This window comes from Cherax quadricarinatus, chromosome 12, assembly GCF_038502225.1.
Source record: "Cherax quadricarinatus isolate ZL_2023a chromosome 12, ASM3850222v1, whole genome shotgun sequence".
Taxonomy (NCBI): Eukaryota; Metazoa; Arthropoda; class Malacostraca; order Decapoda; family Parastacidae; genus Cherax; species Cherax quadricarinatus.
Window position 1 is genome coordinate 31,632,044 of NC_091303.1, and position 20,629 is coordinate 31,652,672.

The window sequence follows — 20,629 nt, forward strand, 5'->3', positions numbered from 1 at the left end:
CAACATTCATCACCCATGCTTCACACCCATATGACATAATAAATAATATTATGACACAGAAACACGGAATATACTCTAGAATGAATAAAATAAGTCATTATGTATGCCACGTGAGGTGTTGTGTTGTTGTTGGGTATATAAGGGCCACTGAGAGTAAGCTGTCCATTCTGGCACGAAGGGCTCAAGTACAAACTCTGCACTAACTTTAACCTGCCTCTCACTACTAGTAAATTCCTCTGCAACTTCCTAGATGGCCGTACCATGAGAATAAAATTCCAAGGCTGTTATTCTGACTACTTCACACTAAATGCTGGAGTACCCCAGAGATCTGTCCTCTCCCCTACCCTCTACATTTTATACACTAACGACATTCCAACACCTATATACCAAAATTCCATCACACTAGCCTATGCAGATGACATTACACAACTTATAACTCATGCCAATATATATATACTCACACACAAAACACAAAATGAAGTTGACAGGATAGCCATCTGGGAACAAAAATGGAGGATCAAAACCAATGCAGCTAAATCCAGCATTACATATTTTAACTACAGGAAACGTGATCCTAAATTACCTGTCGAGCTCAGAATAGCTGACACCCGCACTTACATCTCCATCACACAATGTCACTGTCCTTGGCGTTAATTTTGACTACCTTCTTCATTTACATGGACACATTCACTCAAGACATGCAATAGCTAGTAAGGCCCTTGCGGGCCTCTACAAGCTGAAACATGTCTCCCAACGCACCAAACTACACCTCTACAAATCCCTGTGTGTGATGAATGGTTTGAAAAACCGACAAGTTGAAGATTGAGACACTTATGCAACATATGAGAATCTTTATTCAGGAAACATTTCGCCACACAGTGGCTTCATCAGTCCAATACAAAGTAGAAAGGCGTAAGGAGAGGAGGAGTTTGAGGCTGAGGGACTGATTACCTCAAACTCCTCCTCTCCTTACGCCTTTCTACTTTGTATTGGACTGATGAAGCCACTGTGTGGCGAAACGTTTCCTGACTAAAGATTCCCATATGTTGCATAAGTGTCTCAATCTTCTACAAATCCCTAATACGTCCTCTGATAACTTATTCTCCTCTAGCCCTCTCTTTTGCAGCTAAAACGAACTTACTTAAACTGCAGCGTGTCCAGAACAAGGCGTTGCGCTGGGTGCTTGATGTCAGATGGGAAGACTTCGCTGCAAGCGAGTCTCTTCATGCCCAATTAGACATCCCTGCACTGAATCTGCACTGGAAGACGCTCAGTGACAGACAGATAGACAAACTTGAGACACGACACGACTACTGGACCTCTCTCCTTGATGAAGACATTCGCAGACCCACAAACCAACACAACCTTTTCTACTCCTTGTATGATCCTGCTCCTAACCCTATTTACAAATAAGAACATAAGAATGGAGGAACACTGCAGAAGGCCTACTGGCCCATACAAGGCAGGTCCTTATCAAAACGACCTCTACCCAAAGCTACCCAACAATTAACTCCCGTACCCAATGACACTAATCAAACCCAGCCCCTCTGACTCATATATTTGTCCAATCTCTTCTTAAAGCTACCCAAGGTCCTAGTAGCCTCTATCACCCCACTGGGAAGATTGTTCCACGCATCCACAACTCTGTTAGAAAACCAGTACTTACCTATGTCCTTTCTGAATCTAAATTTATCCAACTTAAATCCATTATTTCTGGTTCTTACCTGGTTCGACACCCTCAATACCTTATTAATATCTCCTTTGTTTATGCCCGTCATCCACTTATACACCTCAATGATATCTCCTCTCATTCTACGTCTCTCCAGAGAGTGAAGATTTAAGGCTTTAAGTCTATCTTCATACGGAAGATTCCTTACACAGTAAATCATTTTAGTCATTCTTCTCTGTATGTTCTCCAATGAGTCTATATCCATCCTGTAGTAAGGAGACCAAAACTGAGCAGCATAATATAAATGAGGCCTCACCAGTGATGTATAGAGCTGTAAAATAACTTTTGGGCTTCTGTCACTTATACTTCTTGAGATAAATCCAAGTAATCTGTTTGCCTTGTTGCGCACACTTAGGCACTGCTGCCTTGGCTTTAGGTTTCTGCTTACCATAACTCCTAAGTCCTTTTCACACTCTGTATGATGAAGCTCTACTTCACCTAGTTTATAGCTTCGAGGGTTATTTTCATTACCAAGTACCAGTACCTTACACTTATCCACACTGAACTTCATCTGCCATTTTTCAGACCAAGACATTAATTTGTCTAAATCCAAACATTAATTTGTCTAAATCCTAATAACCTTGGATTCTCTGACAGGTACCATTCTCTGACCCACTTTCGCCTTAGCTTAGGGTTAAGACATGGCTCAATTCTACATTCCTCTCTAGTGCTAATCTTTGCCTGCCCTGTCCTTCCCGCTCACCCCACTGGAGTCCCAATAGAAGAGCCTGAATTTCTCTTCTCAATATCTGTCCCACGATCGCCTTCGCTGCTGGGTTAAGCCCTGGCTCTATTTCTATGACTAAGAACACTCTTCTCCAGCACTATTCTTCGTCTTTCCCGTCTTCCCCGCTCATCCCATTTGGGATCTTACCCGTACTATCGTTTGTTCGTTCGTTCGAGCTGTCCATAATGGTGGTGAAGCAGCAGCTGAGGTGGTGTTGTTTTCTGTAGCCCTATATAACTCCAACAACATTGGAGGAGTTGGTAGAATTGCTGAATCACTGAAGAAGGCACCCTCTACCACCGTCTACCACCATCGCTACCACCTTCTACCACTGGGTATCTAGATACCCAGATGTTGCACATGTGTCTTACTCTCATCTTGTCGGTATTATATACCATTCGTACACAACTTGTCAGACACTGCAACATCATGGAATCTTAATTCTGAGGACATGTACATAACCTTCACAACTACGACAACTACTACTACAACTAACCCATCTCTTTGGGAAGGACCTACTTCCACTGGGGAATCCCGCCTACCAGTGAATATGCCCTCGTCTGCTACACCTGACGTTACTATATAAGCGCCAGGATTCTTTCTTCTGCTTCAGAATCTCCACGACTATGGTGCTGTTTGCACCTACTCCTAGGTTGAGGGACTGATTACCTCATCTTCTGTACATAGTTCTACTGTCTTCAAGTTATGTCCTAGAATTTGTATTGATAAAGCCACTGGATGGCGAAACGTCTACAATAAAGATACCCAGATGTTGCACATGTGTCTTACTCTCATCTTGTCGGTATTATATACCATTCGTACACAGTTGTAATAGTGGTAGAAGGTCATAGTGATGGTGGTAGAGGGTTCCTTCTTTAGTGATTCAGCGATTCTGCCAACTTCTCCAATGTTGTTAGGTAAGACACATATGCAACAGTTAGACAACTTTAATCCGAAACGTTTCGCCTACACAGTAGGCTTCTTCAGTCGAATACAGAAAGTAGGCAGGAACAGTAGAGATGTGAAGACGATGTAATCAGTCCATCACCCTTAAAGTCGTAGAATTTGAGGTTGTCAGTCCCTCGGCCTGGAGAAGTTCAGTTCCATAGTCAGGAACTATCTGAAGATCAAGCGACAGTGCGGAGACTTAAATACTGTCGGAAGGAGAGGTGCAGGGTAGTAGTAGTAGTAGTAGTAGTAGTAGTAGTAGTGAGAGGCCACTGAGAGGTCATGTCCCTCTCAGATCCAACACTTCTCACTTGAAAAGCTTGTCCAAGGTGTTTTCTGTACCAAGATGCCACGTGTTGCAGTGTCTGACAAGATGAACATCAAAATGGTATACAATACCGACAGGTTGTTAGGTAAGACACATATGCAACAGTTAGACAACTTTAATCCGAAACGTTTCGCCTACACAGTAGGCTTCTTCAGTCGAATACAGAAAGTAGGCAGGAACAGTAGAGATGTGAAGACGATGTAATCAGTCCATCACCCTTAAAGTCGTAGAATTTGAGGTTGTCAGTGTTGGATCTGAGAGGGACATGACCTCTCAGTGGCCTCTCACTACTACTACTACTACTACTACTACTACCCTGCACCTCTCCTTCCGACAGTATTTAAGTCTCCGCACTGTCGCTTGATCTTCAGATAGTTCCTGACTATGGAACTGAACTTCTCCAGGCCGAGGGACTGACAACCTCAAATTCTACGACTTTAACCCTTTGAGGGTCGACAGGCCCTCTCCGAAACTCGTTCTCAGGGTCGGCCAAATTTAAAAAAAAAAAAAATTATTTTCTCTTATGAAAAGATAGAGAATCTTTTCCCGATCATAAAGACACCAAAAGTTTGAAATTTGATAGAAAACTTACGGAATTATGCTCTCGCAAAGTTAGCGGTCTCGGCGATGTTTACGCATCGGCGATTTTGCCCACTTTGAGCCCCATTTTCGGCCAATTTCACTGTACTAGTCGACAAAAAACATGAATATTTCGCTAGAACTCCATTTTTTCTATCGAATGGGTGCAAGAAACCACTCATTTATGAAATTCAACTATCCAGTACAGTGGTCAGAATTTAGCAATTTTGCCAATTTCACACAAATTTCAAAAGATGCCAATTTCCGAATAGGGTCCAGAATAAACAAGAAAGACATTCCTAGCACTAAAATGACATTTCCTCTAGTCATTAGTAACGTCTCAAGGCCCCTCTTATATTCTTTTGCTTTCCACTTTGAATTTTTATTTTCACAAAAAATATAAGATTTACTGTTATGCAGACTACTGCATTAGTGTAAAAAATGGTATAAATATTATTGGTGCACTTGTGAAAGAATATTAGACTCACCAGTTGACGTGTATTGCACGCTTGGCACGATTTGTGTACTTTTGAAGTTTGGTAAAAATCGAACATTTCTGCTACTTTGAGCTCAATTTCAAGGCACTTTTCTTTGTAAAACCAGTCAAAATCATCTCAATTTCTGTAATATGTCTTCCATTCTATAAAATGAGACCAAGAAAACTAGAATACAACAATAAATACCATACGAAAATACACTGCAAAGTCGCTGATTTATTCAAAAAAAATGGTCAAAGTTTTTTTTTTCCCATTATGCACTGTGTGCTGCAGGATTTTTTTTAGACTGTGCACACTGACCACATAGACCCATTCTTTCATATGAAGGCCTACCAGCTTTCTCCCACTAGATTTGAGGCCGCTAGAATTTATGAGTACTAGTACGTCAAAAACCCCTACGCGTAAGACGTACTAGTACGACGAAAACCCTCAAAGGGTTAAGGGTGATGGACTGATTACATCGTCTTCACATCTCTACTGTTCCTGCCTACTTTCTGTATTCGACTGAAGAAGCCTACTGTGTAGGCGAAATGTTTCGGATTAAAGTTGTCTAACTGTTGCATATGTGTCTTACCTAACAACCTGTCGGTATTGTTCTCCAATGTTGTTGGAGTTATATAGGGCTACAGAAAACACCACCGCCTCAGCTGCTGCTTCACCACCATTATGGACGGCTTACTCTCAGTGGCCCTTGTATACCCAACAACAACACAACACCTCTCGTGACATACGTAATGGCTTATTTTATTCATTCTAGAGTATATTCCATGTTTCTATGTCATTAATATTGTTTATTATGTCATATTAGTTGAATTGTGATAGATAAATAAGCCATAGAGTTGATATTACTGTCATATTCTCCAACAATAAACTTGCCATCCCTCCCTCACACAAACAAGTCTTCAATAAGAACATAAGAAAGGAGGAACAGTGCACTAGGCCTGTTGGCCCATACTAGGCAGGTCCTTTACAATCCTTCCCACTAAGAACATAACAATGGAAGAACACTGCAGGTCTACTGGCCCATACAAGGCAGGTCCTTATCAAAATGACCTCTACCCAAAGCTACCCAAGAATTTACTCCCATACCCAATGACACAAATCAAACTCAGCTCCTCCCACTCATATATTTGTCCAATCTCTTCTTAAAGCTACCCAAGGTCCTAGCCTCAATCACCCTACTGGTAAGTGTGATGTTAAATAAGAACATAAGAACTTAAGAAAGTAGGAGCACTGCAACGGGCCTGCTGGCCCATACTAGTCTGGTCCTTCACAAATCCAACCCACTAACAGAACAAATGCTACCCAAGCAATAACCTCAGGTGCAAGTCCAACTCAAATCCAGCTCCTCTCACTCGTGTACTTATCCAACCTAAATTTGAAACTACCCAAGCCATAGCTTTTAGAGCATAAGAAAGGAGGAACACTGCAATAAACCTGTTGGCCCATACTAGGCCGGACCTTCACAAATCCAACCCACTAACAGAACAAATGCTACCCAAGCAATAAGCTCAGGTGCAAGTCCGACTCAAATCCAACCCCTCTCACTCGTGTATTTATCCAACCTAAATTTGAAACTACCCAATGTTTTAGCTTCGATCACCCTACTAGGCAGACCGTTCCACTCAGCAACTACCCCTATTACCAATGTTCATTTATACATTTTATTAGTGCCCTAGAGTCCTTATGGAGGGGGATTCCCCTTCCAAATAACATCTCTTCCCTCTCTCCTCCTCCCTGTCTTCCATTCATCAACAACAGCCTTCAATAAAGGTAACTGTCATGTTGAATGTGCATTCTTTTGTGCATGTAAATCTATCTTTTAGGTAAAAAAAAAAATTGTTGTTGATACTTCTGGGTGTCTGGAACGAATTAATTGGATTTACATTATTTCTTATGGGGAAAATTGATTCAAAAATCGTTCATTTCGATAAGAGTCCCACTTCCAGGAACGGATTAAGGACGATAATTGAGGGACCACTGTACATGTAATTATAGACTACTAAGTTTAGACAGGTGAAAAGTGTATTTGTACTGGTTACCAATGTTTTGCTGATGGTGGCACCTACTACTGGCAGCCTTTTGAAGTTTCTCCTTACTGTTTTTATTTTATTGTTATTGTTATTATTATTATTATTATTATTATTATTATTATTATTATTATTATTATGATTGTATTATTTTTATTATTTTAAAAATTTATTATTTTATTGTATTATTAATATTATTGTTATAATAATTAGTAGTAGTAGTAGTATGTATGTAGTGATGGGCTCTTGATCTAGGGAATTGGATCTGTGCTCCAGTTCCCTAAATAATTAATAATAATAATAATAATTATAATATGTATTAATAATAATTATAATGTGTACATACTAAGAATAATAATTATAATATGTTACAGTATTATAGTAATAATAATAATAATAATAATATGTTGTCATTTTTAGATTTCTCATAATTTTTTTCATATTTTTGTGCCAAATGCTTCGAAATACAAACTGGTAACCCTCTGGGTGGCTGTAGGTACTGCTAGACAATGGCTATCTCAATGCCAACCAAGGGTTAATAGGAAGAGGAGGTGCGGCACTCTGAGTGACCGCAGCAGACAGCAGACTCTTGGGATGCGTCATTTTGTCTTACATTGTACAAATTTCTTACACAATGCCTCTCCCAAAGAGATAGTATTCATGTACAATCAGCAAGAAACTCAGGAAGCGATTAGAAACTATGAAAAAAGCTAGAGAAACGAAGAAAGCAGCAGCATAGAGTGAGGCAGCTGGCCGTCACCACTGCCATTGTGGCCACCACCACCACTTTGGCTGCCACCACCACCAATGTGGCCACAGTGATCATGTCTTCACCTATATATGCATCTGTCTTGACCACACCTGTGGTTACATATGTGACAACCTCACCACTAATCATAGATAAACACAAGCTAGGTGTGGGGTTATGGATTGGTAAGCTACTAGAGTGGGAGAGTAAACGGCGGATGCTTTCTGCCGCTGCCAGTGTCGCCATCACTTGCCATGTTATGGCCTAGTTTATTCATTCTAGAGTATCTGTTTCTTTGTTATTAATATTGTTTATTATGTCCTATTAGATGAACTGTGATAGATAACTAAGCTGTAGAGTTGATATTAGCATTATTTTGTCATGCCTCCTGAGAGGCTGGAACAGATTAACTGCATTTCAATTTATTTAAATGAGGAAAATTGACTCAGAATATGAACAAATCAGGATATGAACAAGGTCACGGAACGGATTAAATTCGTAAGCTGAGGTTCCACTGTATTTAAAAATATACTAAAAATGTTGTAAATGGTGCACAGGTGACATTAAAGCAACATCAAAGATGGTTGACACAAACCCACTACCTTTATAGTATGCTCCATGCTTAGCGACAAATTCATTTATCAACGTGGTCTTAGGAACAGAACTCAGTCGTTGAGGAGAGTCTGTACAGTAGGACCCCACTTATATGGCAGGTTAGGTTCTAGGCTACCGCCGTAAAGCAGAAATCACCGTAATGTGGAACACCTTTTTTTCCCACTTATAAGTTTACACTAACATATATTAAGTTAACAATAGAACTAGATATTAAAAACCAATAAAGTAAAATACACATATAGTACACCCATTACTTACCTTAAAATATATGTAATGGTTGAGATGAGTAGTATTTATTGTAAGAAATCAGGTGTGGTATGTATGGTAGCCAGCCAGAGTACCATACCAAGCCAACCCACCCACACATAATATTCTACGACATTTAAGCATCTCAGAGCGATAAAATTAATATACAGTTCACTCATTACTTACCTTAAAATATTTGTAGTTTTAACCCTTAAACGGTCCAAAGAGACTGACGTTCAAATTCATAGTGCTACGAAAGTAGATCTACTTTTTTTTACATATTTTCAAATACAGTGGACCCCCGCATAACGATCACCTCCGAATGCAACCAATTATGTAAGTGTATTTATGTAAGTGCGTTTGTACGTGTATGTTTGGGGGTCCGAAATGGACTAATCTACTTCACAATATTCCTTATGGGAACAAATTCGGTCAGTACTGGCACCTGAACATACTTCTGGAGTGAAAAAATATCGTTAACCGGGGGTCCACTGTATAGCAAAAAAAAAAAATGTAGATAAAAGTTTTTTTACACGTTTTCAAATGTAAAACAAAAAAGAAGATCTACATTTTTTTACATACTTTCAGATGTTGAAAAAACGTATATATACGTTTGGACCATTTAAGGGTTAATGTAGGGTCAGAGGTGAGTATACGAGATAAAACGAACAAATGAGAGAGAGAATGAGTACATGAGAGAGGACACTTGTGGAGTTATGTAAACAAACCAGGCATACGCGAGTTTTGTAAACAAGCCAGGCAAACATGTCTGGTTTGTGTACAAGTTGTCTCTGCATTGATATGTTAGAATAAATAAAGAGAAACACTCCCATTCTCATGTAGCAGCATTTTTAGAAGAAATGACCCTTTGAGTGAAGGCATACGAAAGGAATAATTTTCTACAGTTATGCCCAGTAACACATTTTCTCTTATGTTGGACTAGAAACAATGTTATTTTTGCCGTCACTTGTACAAGTTGTCTGGCTACCACATCTCATGTTTATTTATTCTACTGTGAGGTGTATTTATCATCTTTTTATGTTATGTATCGTGTTTATTTTATAATTTTGAAAAAAATATCATAGATAGATTAATGAAAATGTGTATATTAACGTAATATGTATATGACATTTGATGAGACTGTGATTATTATTATTATTACGTATTATTACTGATGTGTCATCACTCGTACAAGTCGTCTGGCTACCACATCTCATATTTGTGTTTTTATTTGTTCTACTGTGGGGTGTATTTATCATCATTGTATGTTATGTATCATGTTTAGTATATAATTTTGAAAAAAATATCGTAGATTGATTAATGAAAATGTATATATTAATGTAATATACAATATTTAATGAGACTCGGTGATTATTATTGAGTATTATTATTATCATTACTAATTTGGCATCTTGAGACATAAGTCACACTTACTGATTTTAACCCTTTGACTGTTTAAGCTGTATATATACGTCTTACGAGCCAGTGTTTCGGACATACATACATGTATACTCAATAATTCTAGCGGCTTCAAATCAAGCAGGAGAAAGCTGGTAGGCCCACATGTGAGAGTATGGGACTGCATGGTCAGTGTGCATTATGTAAAAAGATCCTGCAGCATGCAGTGCATAATGAGAAAAAAAAACTCCAACCCTGTTTTTAGATTAAAACACGGTCGACTTTGAGGTGTATTTTCGTGTAGTATTTATGGTTGTATCTCGTTTTCTTGGTCTCATTTGAAAGAATGGAAAACATATTATAAAAATAGAGATGATTTTGATTAGTTTCACGAAAACGACCTTGAAATTGAGCTCAAAGTAGCAGAAATGTTCGATTTTTACCAATGTTCAAGAGTAAGCAATTCACACCACACGTCCAATACACATCAACTGGGAGTCTAATATTCTTTCACTAGTGCACTGATATTAATTATATCATTTTTACAATAATGCAGTAGTCTACATAACAGTAAATCTTCTATTTTTTGTGTGAATAAAAATCCAATATAGAGAGCAAGAGTAATATAAGGGCCTAGAGACATGACTAATGAACAGAGGATATGTTATTTTAGTGCCAAGAATGTCTGCATTGTTTATTCTGGGCCCTATTTTGAAATTGGCGTTTTTTTAATTTGCGTGAAATTAGCCAAATTGCCAATTTCTGACTACTTTATTGGGTAGTTGAATTCGGTGAATGGGTGGTTTCTTGTACTCAATTGATAGAGAAAATGGAGTTCTAAAGAAATAACTATGAGTTTGGTCGACTGGAACAATGGAATTGGCCGAAAATAGGGCTCAAAATTGGCAAAATCGCCGATGCTTATATATTGCCAGGATTGCTAACTATGCGGGAGCGTAATTCCATAAGTTTTTGATCAAATTTTGTAATTTTGGTGTCATTACCACCAGGAAAAGATTCTCTATCATTTCATAAGAAAAACAATTTTTTTTTTTTCCAAAAAAATTTTCGGCATAGAATGATAGTTTCAGAAAGGGGCTTGCGACAGTCAAAGGGTTAATGTATACCTGCACACCAGCACAGTGTGTAAGTTTATTTAGGTACAGGTATATGTAAGTATAATTATCAGAGTATATATAAAATATGATATAACTTTTAACCCTTTCAGGGTCCGTGCCGTAGATCTACGACTTTACGTTGAGGGTCCAGACTGTAGATCTATGCCAAAATTCTAGCGGCATCAAATTTAGCGCGAGAAGGCTGGTAGGTCTACATCTGAGAGAATGGGTCTGGGTGGTCAGTGTGCACACTATAGAAAAAATCTGGACGCCTGCATGGCATTGTGGGAACGCCGCCAAAGTAGCTTTGTTCATCGTGCCTGGCAGCAAGGAAGCTCCCACTCCCCACTCACTCTCTGGGTTTCGAGGTTCTGACCTGAGGATTGGTAAGAATGGGAAGGAAGAGGGTTGGGAGGGATGGAAAAATGGAAGAGGTTGGGAGGGTGGAGCAGGAGGTGGGGAAGTATAGGTGAGTGGCCCGACCACTCTGGAGCGTGATGTGCAGAGGTACTGCAGGGGGTTGTGCTGGAGCGAGATGTGCTGGAGGCAGCAGTGTCAGTAGAGTAGGGTTGGTACTCAGGTGCCTGGCAGGAGATGGCTGGGAGGACGGTGGTGTCCAGGAAAACAGAGTCGTTTTGGAGCCACACCCCAGCTTAAGCTAAATAGCAAAGTGCTGGGGAACTTCAGCTTGGTGGTGGTTGGTTATACACTTGATCTGCTGCAGACTGCATTGAATCTTGTTCTGGAGAGGTATAGCATGTTTATGGTGGAGTTGGAATCATATGTGTGGTTGTTGAGTTGGTAGATTATCTCATTGAGGGTAGATGGCTTTTTGTGGCAGGTGAATTTTGCAGTGTTGTCTTGGAGTCGTTGGATGAGTTCTTGGTGAGGCATTGCTTTGCTGAATTGTTTCATGGTGTAGAACGTGACTCCTCTGTATTTGAGGGTTGGTGGGGTAGGTGGTGGTGGTGAGGAAGGTGGAGAAGGTGGTGGTGGTGGTGGTGAGGAAGGTGGAGTGGATGGCGGAGCTTGGTTGGTCGTGGTGGTTGAGGGAGAGGCTGTAGGAGGGCTGTCATTGGTGGGAATCTGTTATGGTTCAGTGGTCTCTGATTGGTCGAACTCTTGAGCGGTTGGTGGTGGTGGAGGAGGAGAGGTGATGTTGATGATGTTAGTAGTGGACTTCACAATGTCACTTGACAGTGGTGATGCAGGGAATGAAAAGGTGGGCATGTTGTTGAGTTGGAAGAGTTCGTTGATCGTGGTGTTGAAGGAGCCTGGTACCGCAACATTATGGACATTGGCATACATGATGCAGTATAGGATTTTGGTGGAGTCACCCACAGTCAGTGGTGGAGATATAGTCATGGTGACCTGGAGGACTTGGGTGGAGTCAGGTTGATTTCTGGTAATGGTAGCATATGAGGTTGCTTGGGTAGTGGGAGCCTGTTGTTGTCCGAGCTGTTTTTTCAGTAGTTCCCGTCTGGTGGGGCATTTGGCTGTCGCACTCTCCGGGTGAATTCTGACTCTCCTCTTCACAACTTACAGTTCTAAGACTGATGGAAGTGGAGCTGAAGAGGAATTCTATGATTTTGAACCATATGGTACCATTGTACCATATGGTAAATTGGTGCCATATCATACAATGGTATCATATGGTACAGTGTGCCATATGGTACAGTGTACCATATGGTACATTGTACCATATGGTACATTGTACCATATGGTACATTATACCATATGGCACATTATACCATATGGTACATTATACCATATGGTACATTATACCATATGGTACAGGGACCCTAATGCAAATAAGTCTGTCTGACTTTTTTGGGTTATCCTAGGTTCTCCAAACATATGCTGCTAAGTATGATATTCTATGTAACTTTATTTGTGTATACTTAAATAAACTTACTTACAATGCCACATGCACTTGAGTAAGTTTTTTCAGGTGTACAGAAATGCAATTACAGTGGACCCCCGCTTAACGATCGCCTCCCAATGCGACCAATTATGTAAGTGTATTTATGTAAGTGCGTTTGTACGTGTATGTTTGGGGGTCTGAAATGGACTAATCTACTTCACAATATTCCTTATGGGAACAAATTCGGTCAGTACTGGCACCTGAACATACTTCTGGAATGAAAAAATATCGTTAACCGGGGGTCCACTGTACTTGGATTATTATACATAGCAGCATATGTATAAAATCCTAGGATAACCCAAAAAGTCAGGGTGGCTTATTTCCATAGGGATCCTTGTATCTGTACCATATGGTGTCCTGTACTGTATGGTACCCTGTACTGTATGGTACCCTGTGCCATATGGTACTCTGTGCCATATGTTTTCCTGTACTGCGTGGTACCCTATACTATATAGTAAAATATACCATATGGTACCCTGTAACATATGATACCATGTACCATATGGTCAATAGGTGGTGTTGGTGGCAAGACACCAGCCAAGACTGAGTGAGTGGCAACACAAGCTAGCTACTGACTCAGCAGTTTCCAAGACAAAGTGCTTTGTCATCCACCTCAAGGAACATGTCGAGTTCCTGTACATTTGTAAATATGTAATAGAACATTACTAATATACAACATTTTTGCATATTTTTTTTTGGTTAACAATTATAGTAAACAAAATAATGATGAAAATATAAGTGTGTTTATTGTGTTGAATACAATAGTACCATATGGTACAATGAACCATATGGTATCATTGTACTGTATGGTACAGTGTACCATATGGTACCATTGCACCATATGGTACCACTACACCATATGGTACCATAAGGTACCATTGCACCATATGGTACCATTGTATCATATGGTACCATTGTATCATGTGCCATTGTACCATATGGTACCATTGTACCATATGGCACAATTGTACTATATGGTACCATTGCACCCTATGGCACCATTGTACCATATGGTACTATATGGTACCATTGTATTCAACACAATAACCGCACTAATATTTTCATCATTTTGTTTACAATAAACTTGTAAACAAGTTTTGTAAGCAATATAATGATAAACAAATTATTGCAGTTATTGTGTTGAATACAATGAGTGTACACTTATACAATATACATTATATTGGGCTCACAGGCCACAAATGTTACCATAAAAAGAAAAAATCTGAAAAGAAAAGAAAAAAGTATAAAAAACGTAAAATAAAAAAATGTGATTTTGCGGAAGTCACTGATGTTGCTGCCACCTGGTCATTTTGGGTCAACTTCCCGCCGCTGTATCTCGGTAAGTACTGATCAGAAATTTTTTTTGTTTTATTACCCTCACAAAAATATTATCTTTAATTCTGTTGTTAGGTAAGACACATATGCAACAGTTAGGTATCTTTATTTCGAAACGTTTCGCCTACACAGTAGGCTTCTTCAGTCGAGTACAGAAAAGTTGATAGAAGCAGAAGAGACTTGAAGACGATGTAATCAGTCCATCACCCTTGAAGTTTTGAGGTGGTCAGTCCCTCAGTCTGGAGAAGAGTATTGTTCCATAATCTGAAACAATATGGAGTTTAAGTGATAGGATGGAGCCTTATATAGCGCCAGGAGGTGAGACGTAGGTCACTAGTAGAGGTAAGAATGTAGACGTTGGGAGGTCAGGTCCCCCTGCCGGTATTTTATACCATTTTAATGTTCACTCTGTCAGACACTGCAACACAAGGGTATCTTGGTACAGACCTGAAATCAACTTCGACAACCTCTACTAGTGAGAATGGCTGGATTTGAGGGGGACCTGACCTCCCAACATCTACGTTCTTACCTCTACTAGTGACCTACGTCTCACCTCCTGGCGCTATATAAGGCTCCATCCTATCACTTCAACTCCATATTGTTTCAGATTATGGAACAATATTCTTCTCCAGACTGAGGGACTGACCATCTCAAAACTTCAAGGGTGATGGACTGATTACATTGTCTTCAAGTCTCTTCTGCTTCTATCAACTTTTCTGTACTCGACTGAAGAAGCCTACTGTGTAGGCGAAACATTTCGAAATAAAGATACCTAACTGTTGCATATGTGTCTTACCTAACAACCTGTCAGTATTTTATACCATTTTAATGTTCATCTTTAATTCTGTAAGAATTTTTTTTTTTTTTTTTTTTTAAAAATTTCTTGGACACTGGGGCACCCCTTCAGATTTTGGCCTTGGACCCTGAAAGGGTTAAAAACATGTGAAATTTTGGAGTTTCCAGATACAGTGGACCCCCGCATAGCGACCTTAATCCATGCAAGAGGGCTGGCTGTTATGCGAAATGTTCGGTATGCGAATGAATTTTCCCCATAAGAAATAATGGAAATCAAATTAATCCGTGCAAGACACCCAAAAGTATGAAAAAAAAAATTTTTACCACATGAAATGTTAATTTTAATACACACAAACTGAAAAAGGCATGCACAATTACATGACACTTACTTTTATTGAAGATCTGGTGATGATTGATGGGATGGGAGGAGGGGAGAGAGAGTGTTAGTGTTTAGAAGGGGAATCCCCTTCCATTAAGACTTGAGGTGTCGAGTCCTTTTCTGGAGTTACTTCCCTTCTTCTTTTAATGCCACTAGGACCAGCTTCAGAGTCACTGGACTTCTTTTGCACAACATATCTGTCCATAGTGGCCTGTACCTCTCGTTCCTTTATGACTTCCCTAAAGTGTTTCACAACATTGTCAGTGTACAGGTTGCCAACACGGCTTGCAATAGCTGTGTGAGGGTGATTTTCATCAAAAAAGGTTTGCACTTCAAGCCATTTTGCACAGATTTCCTTAATCTTTGTAGTAGGCAATTCCTTCAATTTCTCTCTCCCCTCCTTTGAACCAGTTTCCTCAGGTCTGGCCTCTTGCTCTTGAAGTTGATCTATCAGCTCATCAGTGGTTAGTTCTTCATTGTCGTCCTCCACCAACTCTTCCACATCCTCCCCACTAACCTCCAACCCCAAGGACTTCCCCAATGCCACAATTGATTCCTCAACTGGTATACTCCTCTCAGGGTTAGCCTCAAACCCTTCAAAATCCCTTTTGTCTACACATTCTGGCCACAGTTTCTTCCAAGCAGAGTTCAAGGTCTTCTTAGTCACTCCCTCCCAAGCCTTACCTATAAGGTTTATACAATTGAGGATATTAAAGTGATCTCTCCAAAACTCTCTTAGAGTCAGTTGAGTTTCTGAGGTCACTACAAAGCACCTTTCAAACAGAGCTTTTGTGTACAGTTTTTTGAAGTTTGCAATAACCTGCTGGTCCATGGGCTGCAGGAGAGGAGTGGTATTAGGAGGCAAAAACTTCACCTTAATGAAGCTCATGTCCCCATAAAGTCGCTCTGCCACGTCTGTAGGATGACCAGGGGCATTGTCTAACACCAGGAGGCACTTAAGTTCTAATTTCTTTTCAGTTAGGTAATCTTTCACATTGGGGGCAAATGCATGGTGTAACCAGTTATAGAAAAAGTCCCTAGTGACCCATGCCTTACTGTTTGCCCTCCACAGCACACACAAATTATCCTCGAGGACATTCTTTTGCCTGAACGCTCTGGGAGTTTCAGAGTGATACACTAATAAAGGCTTAACTTTGCAATCACCACTAGCATTGGAACACATCAACAAAGTAAGCCTGTCTTTCATAGGCTTATGTCCTGGGAGTGCCTTTTCTTCCTGAGTAATGTAGGTCCTGCTTGGCATTTTCTTCCAAAACAGGCCTGTTTCATCACAATTAAACACTTGTTCAGGTTTCAGTCCTTCAGTTTCTATTTACTCCTTGAATTCCTGCACATATTTTTCAGCCGCTTTGTGGTCCGAACTGGCAGCCTCACCATGCCTTATCACACTATGTATGCCACTACGCTTCTTAAATCTCTCAAACCAACCTTTGCTGGCCTTAAATTCACTCACATCATCACTAGTTGCAGGCCTTTTTTTAATTAAATCCTCATGCAACTTCCTAGCCTTTTCGCTTATGATAGCTTGAGAAACGCTATCTCCTGCTAGCTGTTTTTCATTTATCCACACCAATAAGAGTCTCTCAACATCTTCCATCACTTGCGATCTCTGTTTCGAAAACACAGTTAAACCTTTGGCAAGAACAGCTTCCTTGATTGCCTTTCTGTTGCCCACAATAGTAGAGATGGTTGATTTGGGTTTCTTGTACAACCTGACCAGGTCGGTGATACGTACTCCACTTTCATACTTATCAATGATCTCTTTCTTCATCTCTATTGGAATTCTAACCCTTATTGCTGTAGGGTTGGAACTAGAAGCTTTCTTGGGGCCCATTGTCACTTATTTTCCAGAAACAGCACCGAAAACACTGTAATAATACGAAATATTCCGATTGTATGCTTGAATGTTACCGCGGAGGCTGGCTGGTAAACAATGCCACCGGCGGAACATATGAGGCTGGCTCAGGCCGCACATTGGACGCGTCTCGGACGAAGGGCGCTGAGCGGGTTTTTGGGCGGTATGCGAGGCAAAATTTTAGCGATCAAAGCGTCCGGTATGCGGATTGTCCGTTATGCAAGGTGTCCGGTATGCGGGGGTCCACTGTATAATGGAGAGACGTGGTACTTATGGAGCTCACAGAGAATGTAAAGAAACCGGGTGGGGTGCGGTGCGGTGACCGTATTAGAAAGTCGAGTGGGGGGAGCCGTATAGAGAGTTTTGATCATAATTTGAAATGACCGTATTAGCGGAACGCCGTAAAGGAAAACAGTGTAAAGCAGGGCCCTACTATACATACGTACACCTACCATCCGACTTACGACCGAGTTCGGTTCCAAGAAACCGGTTGCAAGTCGAAATGGTCGTAAGTCAAACTTTACTACTGAATATCAACAAAACATTTTTGTAATGACTTTATTTTATTGTTTTATTTTGGTGTTTCATGTTTTACTTTACTTTTTATGCTGTTAGTACTGTATTTTATACTGTAAGGTTTAGGATAAACACTGTGTACAACACAAGTAGTAGTTTATTTCCCAGAAATTTGGCATAAAAAACACGGTTGTAAGTCGAGTGGTCGTAAGTCGAGCAGGTCATAAGTTGGATGGTAGGTGTATATACATACACATACATATACATATATATACTGGATTTACTTTAAGAAAATCAAAATTTTAAATTTGTATTTCTTTGTAAAGTTTACAATGTGAGGTTTACATATTACAAAATATAAAGTACAGGTACAAAGAAAGCCCCTAGCAGGCCTAGGCATTTCAGGCGGACTAATCCTAATTCTTACTGATTACTCTATATTGATACAGGTTATGGAGTGGTACATTATAATGCTAATTAATTCACATTATTACAAAAGCTAGGTAATCAGGAATTTTATAAGATTTGTAGTAGTGAGGTAGCAAAAAACAATAGTATTACAATTGGTATATTATAGTAATGGGAAGGGTTTATCTTGGTATGCTACAATGATTTTGCAAAATTGAAAGCCCATATATAGCAGAGTATTATAAGCAAACTTAGTGCTAACTTAAGATTAAGAAGGCAATAACAATTTTAGGAATTTTATGTTTACAGTTAGAGAATTTTGTTTCTGATGTGTTCCTGATGTTGATGATAGGCATATGTAGTTTTCACATAATTAGTTGATGTTGGGATGCGTTGTGGAGGGGAGATGTTTTTTAATGGTAATTTTGAAAATGTTGGCTGAGTTAGTACATCTGGAGATTTCCAGCAGGGAGATCCAGATTTTGGGCCCTTTTATCCTAATTTTAGGAATAAAAGTATCGTTGACTGTTGGTGTGAAGGTTATATGCAGCCTTAATGATTTTCATGCAGCCACCGAAAGGCTTTAAGATAAAGCAACTAATCAAGTATAACTTAGGTAGGCAGTGAATCAGTTCTTCATTGGGTTAGGTATTTGTTGAATGTTGTGTTTGATAGCAGGATGGGCACAGTCATGGGTAAATTTTCACTGCTGTATAGAGAATAGTGTCCATTTATTGATGGAAGGTATTGCAGTTACTTGGGTGTATGTTACTGACATTATATTTTCATTAAAACTTCTAAATTGTAGTATCTTTAGAATACTATAAAATATTAATTGTTGATTGGTTTAAATATATATATATGTGATTTTGTTTATCATATTTGATGTTGTTCAAAATTGGGATTAGAGGGAGCTACTTACATGTTGATGACTATTACAGCAGCAGCTCAGAGTGGTGGCTATGCTGGTGCTCCTCCACAGCCACAGTTTCCCCCTCCACCAGGAACTGCTCCATCAATACCTTCAGCCTTGGATTTCAACCAACCTCCACCAGGTTTTCCTCCAGGTATGATATGACTTGTTTGTTTTTATTTAACCCTTAAACTGTTCACATGTAGATATACGTTGACGTGCGGCAGGCTCCGAACGTAGATCAACATTTTGTTTTTCATTCCTTCAAAATTGGCGTGATATGCTGGGGTACCGTGTAGTAACATCAGTTAGTTCCAGCTCCATCTTGGGTCAACAACATGGCAAACCCCCATGATTCACTGACGCCTCGTCGTATTAACACTACTATTCTCGGAAAGTGATACAAAATGCAAGTTTAGTGGTTTTGACTCCGATATAGCCACTAAAGATCAAGGAATTAGTGAAACTTTTGTTAATAACCCAGATGACCCTCAGGCCATGACCTCTGGGGTAGCCAATGTGGATAGTGTGGCCATACCAGACCCTCGGCCCAAGACTTCTAAGGTGGCCAGTGTGGCCACAACAGACCCTCAGCCCAGCACCTCTGGGGTTGCTAGTGTTACTTCCCAAAGGCAACTCCGCAAGAGAAAATTATCATTTTCCATGCGTTTGGGTGATAACGATAGTGAAAGTGATATAAGTGACGATGATGAAATCAGTTTTATGCTGATAGACGATTCATCGAGTGAAAGTGATTATCATTATTCCCCAGTGAAATGTACTTTCAGGCATCGTAACCTCCGTTCATGCAGTGTGCCATATGCAGTCGGTGGCAAGGGTCGTATGAGGTCACAATCCAAAACCCCAGCCACTGATAGTGATAGTGATGATGAAGGTGAATATGCTGGGATGGAGAAAGAGGGGGGTGGCATGGTGCCTGGGTGGGTGGATGGGTGGGCAGACAAAGGACTGACCGGCACCCTCTCAACCATGTGCTGCCTCCACTGCTGTCCCCCCTCCTGCTCCCCCATGCCCCATGCCACAGGTCCACCCTGCACCATCTGATTGTGAATGGAACTGGACAGAAAGTACACCATTTGTGCCACATCCTTTCAGTTTTGATGCCAGTGGAAGTGTCATCATGCCACACTGTCCCATCACAAATGAGTCTACAGAGTTAGACTATTTTCAACTATACTTTAATGAGCTAATAATGAACCTAATTGTTACCCAAACCAACATGTACTACCAGTATACAATGGACCACACAGATGTTTCAGAGTCTTCACAGCTGTGCAGGTGAAAAGATACAACTGGGGCTGAAATGTATTTATTCCTTGGCACTGTCCTGCTTATGCCACACACATATAAGAACAATATAGCACACTATTGGTCCACAGACCACTTCATCAGTACTCCAGTCTTCCGTGACCTCCTTCCCTGCAACAGATTCACTCTGTTGCTACTAATGTTGCACTTCTCAGACAGGAATACGCCAAACAGAAATGACCTCTTATACA

General features: G+C 40.1%; 1 protein-coding gene across 1 annotated transcript in view; it reads left to right on the forward strand.

Moving 5' to 3' along the window:
* The window catches only part of scaf6 (SR-related CTD associated factor 6), a gene marked incomplete in the record, with an annotated part of 331,549 nt that overhangs the window by 253,392 nt on the left and 57,528 nt on the right, over positions 1–20,629 (forward strand). Inside the window, 1 exon segment of the mRNA XM_070084306.1 lies at positions 19,138–19,263. Within this exon segment, the coding sequence (XP_069940407.1) occupies positions 19,138–19,263 (126 nt within the window).